General features: G+C 42.7%; 1 protein-coding gene across 1 annotated transcript in view; it reads left to right on the forward strand.

The window, feature by feature from the left end:
- PHC3 (polyhomeotic homolog 3) overlaps window positions 1-5,643 on the forward strand; it is a 61,552-nt gene extending 55,909 nt beyond the window's left edge. The window contains exons 13-16 of the mRNA XM_056850585.1: window positions 2,367-2,481; window positions 4,769-4,919; window positions 5,018-5,249; window positions 5,451-5,643. Of these exons, the coding sequence (XP_056706563.1) occupies window positions 2,367-2,481; window positions 4,769-4,919; window positions 5,018-5,249; window positions 5,451-5,605 (653 nt within the window). The 3' untranslated portion in view covers window positions 5,606-5,643. The remainder of the gene's footprint in view (window positions 1-2,366; window positions 2,482-4,768; window positions 4,920-5,017; window positions 5,250-5,450) is intronic.
- The last annotated feature ends 357 nt before the right edge of the window (window positions 5,644-6,000 follow it).

Below are 6,000 nucleotides of genomic sequence, written 5' to 3' on the forward strand. Positions count from 1 at the left end.
TTCGATGACGGCAGGGGACAGCACCGCCACGGCACCTCCTGAGAGGCTTCCCTGGCCATAAATAAAATTTTAAAATACACTTTAAAAAATCCCTGTGAAAGTCTCCCATTGAGTGTCATGGGGCTGTGCCCCCCTGGATGCTGGCGTGAACGCTCGCATTGAAAAACGCTGCCAGAGAGGCAGCGCTGGTGCACAAGGGGCACTGTAAGTGACCTTGCACCGGCATCTGTGCCCACTTAGCCAGTGCAAGTGGCACTTACACAGGCATAGGGATCACGCTGCCTCCACAGCAGCTCCGCCCCCCCTTCATATTGGAGGGTAGGTGTTTAAAGGGGCTGCATGCTTACCAACCCCGGGAACTGTTCTGCAAGCACAAACATTCAATATAACAGTGAAATTGTAATGATTTCTTACGCTTCCAGGATCAGCTGCTGGCCGCCACTGGTGCTTTATTGAACCGAAGGTTTGTTCAGTCTGACTTTTGTAAGAGGCAGTTAATAATCAGGGTGGTGCGGCTCCTAAAACTTGAAATGTCAAAAGAGAAGACGGTGCCATTTGCATTAAGCATTTCTTCGTGTTTTGTGCAAAATATTGTGAAACGCTGTACTTGCTTTGTTGCATACGTCAGACTTACATTTACTTCTGTGTCAATATATGGGAGCGATTGCCAACAATGACTCTTCCTGCAGTAGCACTAATGCATGCTAACATGTTACATTCTCCCCCCCCCCCCCTCGTGCACACACAGGATTAATTGCGGCTGTTTCTGTTTTAATAGCTTTTGTTCTTTAGTGGGCCGCCAACAATAGCGTGTCTGTTTTTCTGTGGTGTCTCAGCATTTGCATTCTTATTTACTGTTCGGTTTCGACCCAACTGACAGCTGGTGGTGGGCTGGAGATCAAGTGCTACAAATGCCCTATTCAGAGGCATGAGCCAGCATGTCCCCCGAAATGAATTTAAATATCAGCAGATGACACTTTTGTCTGCATAAAAGGTCACTTGAGGAACACAGAAGAAGCAAAACTGTGGTTTGGTTTGTTTTTAACTGGTGGGGGAAATCCACACAGTGGAATCAAAGCATCCAAAGCAGAAGTAAGCTGCTTGTCCCACCATGTGGAACTAATTTTTGCATAGCAGAAAAGGGAAGTGGACTCGTTTTTCATATGACATAAACTGTATGATAGAGGCACACATTGTACTTCATCTACAGCAGTGGTTTCCAAGAACTTGAGGATAGAGGATGGTCCTCAGCAGCAGAATGGCAGAGCCAGTGATGGGGGGTTTCGAGGAAAATGTGAAAAACTTCCAGAACATTCCAGTGTCCTAAACAGAGCGTCATCCAATTTAGCACATTTATTTTAACTTATATTTAGTACCCAACATTTTAAAAGAACAAATTCTTCAACTGAAATATTTGATTAGGAAAGAAATTAACCAAATGTAGTTTAAATGTGTGTTTATTTTTTCGAATTTATAGCCCGCCCTCATCCCCAGCATGCCAGGCTTAGGATGGGTAACAACCAGTAAAAAACATAAAATCATCGGTATCATTAACACATCAACAACCTCAAAACATCAATAAAACCTCATAATACTGTCATAAATAGGTGGCCTTAAATTTACCCAGGTGCCACCGTGTAACCAAATATTAGCAGGTCAACCCCCCCTCCCCCGATGTCAAGAGTGGGAGAGAGATGGGGAGGCCAGGAATGTTGGCTCCTCTCGCGGATAAAATGTTATATTCTAACAAATTCAAAGCTTTATGTGGAGTTTTGTTACAGAAATAATTCCCGTAAAGTTAAAGACACTATATAGTATGTTCTTCCCTTACACTGCAGGAATGCAAGAAAAAAACAATAGTAACAAAGGCACAGAAAACTGTAGCCATGCTAATTTTTGCACACCCAAAGAAAATGTGTGATGAGCCGTGGATGTGGTTACCCATTCATTTGTTTCAACAGAATATAGCCCTCTTCCACAGAAGTCACTGTCACTCTCCCTAGCATAACTTGCATTACTTGTACGTTCCATATCTAGGGTTGCCAACCTCCACTCCATATTACAGTCCCCATCCAACATACAGGTCCCATGATCACCAGCATAGCCTTTCTCCTTTTTTCACCAACAGAAAAACGGGATTGATCAACTCATTGTATTGACAATGGCATCAATTCATGGTTATTAATTTTATGAAAAAAATAATTGAATAATTTAGCATAGCATTTTGGTTTGTTTAAAATTCAGGGTATGCACAACCTTGGGTGTCCGGTTCAGATGACCATCATTCAAAAATGTTCTTTGGAGAAAAGAGGTTTTTAACTTGATATTATCATACATGAGACTGACTTAATTGCTCTTTCCTTTAGAGGGACTAGACGAAATGGAAACTGATCTCCTTAAGTGCGAGTTTTGTGGGAAAATGGGGTACGCAAACAAGTTTCTGCGGTCAAAGCGCTTCTGCACCATGTCCTGTGCCAAAAGGTATTTTGCAATTCCTTAATCTATTGTTAAGTGTAGCTTCTGTGAGTATAATCATACTAGAGACAGCACAAGACATTTTGCTGCCTGAAGCAGATAGTTCGAATAGTGTTTTATTGTGGTGATTAACGTACAATAAGCTAAATATTAGGCAGCATGCAGTTCTTTAATCATATCCCCAATCTGATGCCTGACAGCTGAATACAATTTTGCTGATTATTATGGCCCAACGCGTCTTCTCATCTTTAATCTGCATGATTGAGCAATTGATGTTTTGGAAATGCTGGATTATATCCAACGAACTGTGAGCATTTTTACTTTTGTGATACTGCTCATTCAGACTACAGGCCTTGGGGCAATGTCACACTAGATACATCAGAAAAATAAGTAAATTAAATAATCAACCAGTCGCTGCGCTTGAGGTCCTTTAAATTTAATTACGTGAGCAAAAAAATTGGCAGCAGCCAACGTAACTCCTAAATCTACACCTGCCAAGAGTTTCTCAACCTTATCTGATATTAAAAAAACCCTCTTTATCACAGAAAAGAGGAGTAATCCACAAATTCCTAATACCGCAAAAGGTACCACATTCCTGTAAGCAATGCTCCAAAGTTTTGAGGAGGAGGAGTTGGTTTTTATATGCCGACTTTGTCTACCACTTAAGGGAGACTCAAACCGGCTTACAATCACCTTCCCTTCCCCTCCCCACAACAGACACCCTGTGAGGTAGGTGGGGCTGAGAGAGTGTGACTAGCCCAAGGTCACCCAGCTGGCTTCATGTATAGGAGTGGGGAAACAAATCCAGTTCACCAGATTAGCCTCCCTCGCTCATGTGGAGGAATGGAGTATCAAACCTGGTTCTCCAGATCAGACTCCACCGCTCCAAACCACTGCTCTTAACCACTGTACCACGCTGGCTTCTATCTGTCCAGAAGCATAGTCACAACGTCTATCAGAGCATGGGGTCCTTTGCATTCAACCTTGCATTACTTGAAAAGGGATAGAGGTTAATCATGCAAGCATAAATGCTCTCCTGTATGGAGGACCAGTTAAAAAATCTAAATATGGTAAAGGGCGCCTTTGAGTAAACTGTGAGCGTCATGAAGCTCATGGAATAGGGCTTCCTTGCCTCCCGCAGTCTGCTGAGCCCACCAGAATACTGCTCTTTGGGGTCATGGGGCCCTTACAGAGAGGAAGGAGGGGGCCAAGTTGGGGGGTTGTCACAGAGGGGGGAAATCTGTGAAATCCCTCTTCCCTGGAAACAGAAATAAACCTCTGTCAGCAGAAAATGACGATACGATACAAGTATGTGGTTATTCAAAAAGGCTGCTACCTTGGAGAGTGGACTTGTGTTTATGAGAAGTGAGGGCCCTCAGAGGCTGCGGGCGGGGGGCATTGTCCAAGCTCTCTCCTTTGTTCTTGGCTTCAGTAACCACACAGAGGCCACCAGGTGTAGCAGTGTGTGTGTGTGTGTTAAGTGCAGTCAAGTTGCTTCCGACTCATGGCGACCCTATGAATCAATGTACTCCAAAACGTCCTATCGTTAACAGCCTTGCTCAGGTCTTGCAAACTGAGGGCTGTGGCTTCCTTTATAGAGTCAATCCATCTCTTGTTGGGTCTTCCTCTTTTCCTGCTGCCTTCAACTTTTCCTAGCATGATTGTCTTTTCCAGTGACTTGTCTTCTCATAATGTCACCAAAGTAGGGTCAGTTCAGGCTTGATTTGATCTGTAACCCACTGATATGTTTTTTTGGCAGTCCCCGGTATCCATAACACTCTCCTCCAACACCACATTTCAAAGGAATCTACTTTCTTCCTATCAGCTTTCTTCATTGTCCAGCTTTCACACCCATACATAGTAATAGGGAATACGATGGCATGAATCACCTTGATCTTGGTGGCTAGTGACACATCCTTACACTTAAGAATCTTTTCTAGCTCCTTCATGGCTGCCCTTCCCAGACTCAGTTGTAGTATTATGAGAGAGGGAGTGAACATTTTCACTCCTGAATGAAGTCGTCTTTCAAAAATTACCTTTGTTGAAGAGTCACAATGTGAAAATAAGCATGAAATTATTAATTAACTGATTAATTGGTTAAAGCCACGACAGCTGCTAAAACAGTATGCTTTGAACTTGACTGCAGTCCTTCAAAGTATGCATAGATGTCGTCATTAATCCCAAATATTTTTGGAAATGTATTTCATTAATTACATATTCACTAATTCCCACTCTGCTTGATATCTTCTATATGCTAGTATACATTTTACAGCCTTCTTTTTTTGGCCCTTAGGTACAACGTCAGCTGCAGTAAGAAATTTGGATTGTACGCATCAGACAAGAGCAGCCGTTGGAGCCGGAGCCCAGATAGCCAAAGCCTGAGCCGACGCGGGCGTCGGCCCAGCGGCTCTGACGGATCTTCAAGAGAGCACTTCCTTAGACAGGTCTGTGGAATGTTAAGTCAGCTCCACCGCAAACTCCTTTTGTGAGAGTTATAAAGGAAAACGTTTATACTCTGGTTTATCTGTACTGCATTTTCCAGCTTCCGATTACTTATCCATCTGCAGAAGAAGACTTGGCTTCTCAGGAGGACAGTGTGCCGGTCGCTATGACCACTCGCCTGCGACGGCAAAGTGAGAGGGAAAGAGAGCGTGAACTTAGAGAGCTGAGGATTAGGAAGAAGACAGACAGCATGGATCTGTTACCAGCGGTGCAATCTGACCCATCCCTGTGGACAGTTGAAGATGTTTGGGGCTTCATACATTCTTTGCCTGGTATGAAATGAGTTCTTTTGTTCGCGTTTGCTCTAACCACTACACCACACTGGCTGTTTAAATCATAGCTAAAATTCACAGAAACTTTTCTTTTGGGCATAGGAAGATCTTTAAGTGAAGCTTAAACAAGCCTTAATTTCACGACAGGCACTGCTTGTTTTTTTTTTTTGTCCTTTTTAATATTTGTCCCTTCCTTTACAGGTTGTCAGGATATTGCTGATGAATTTCGAGCCCAGGAGATCGACGGGCAGGCTCTTCTGTTATTAAAAGAGGATCATCTCATGAGTGCAATGAATATTAAGCTAGGACCGGCACTGAAGATTTGTGCACGGATCAATTCCTTGAAGCAATCATAGTGGAGAACTGAGGTTTAAACAGCGGCTTCCACCAGATGACAGACTTGTAAAGTAATAAGTCAACATCTTAACCATTGATGTGATTATTACTGCTGTGTTTTGCTAAGCATCTTTTTCCACATAAGGACTGTTGGAGGAGCATATTTAATCTAATCTTAACAAACCTTCCCGTAATTATCCAGCTTATCAGGAAGAATAAGCTGGGTTGGCAAACTGGTGTAGTCAAATGCAGGGTGAGGTAGAGTCAGTGAAAAGCTCGATGAAGTGTTTGTAACACATTGTGGGTGATGCTTATTCCAAAAAAAAAAAAAAGGCAATTATTTACCATATAAGATTTAAGCTTTTTTTAAAAAATACAACCTTGATTACAGTTTTAAATTGTGTTTCTATACACT

This window comes from Euleptes europaea, chromosome 5 (assembly GCF_029931775.1).
Source record: "Euleptes europaea isolate rEulEur1 chromosome 5, rEulEur1.hap1, whole genome shotgun sequence".
NCBI lineage: Eukaryota > Metazoa > Chordata > Lepidosauria > Squamata > Sphaerodactylidae > Euleptes > Euleptes europaea.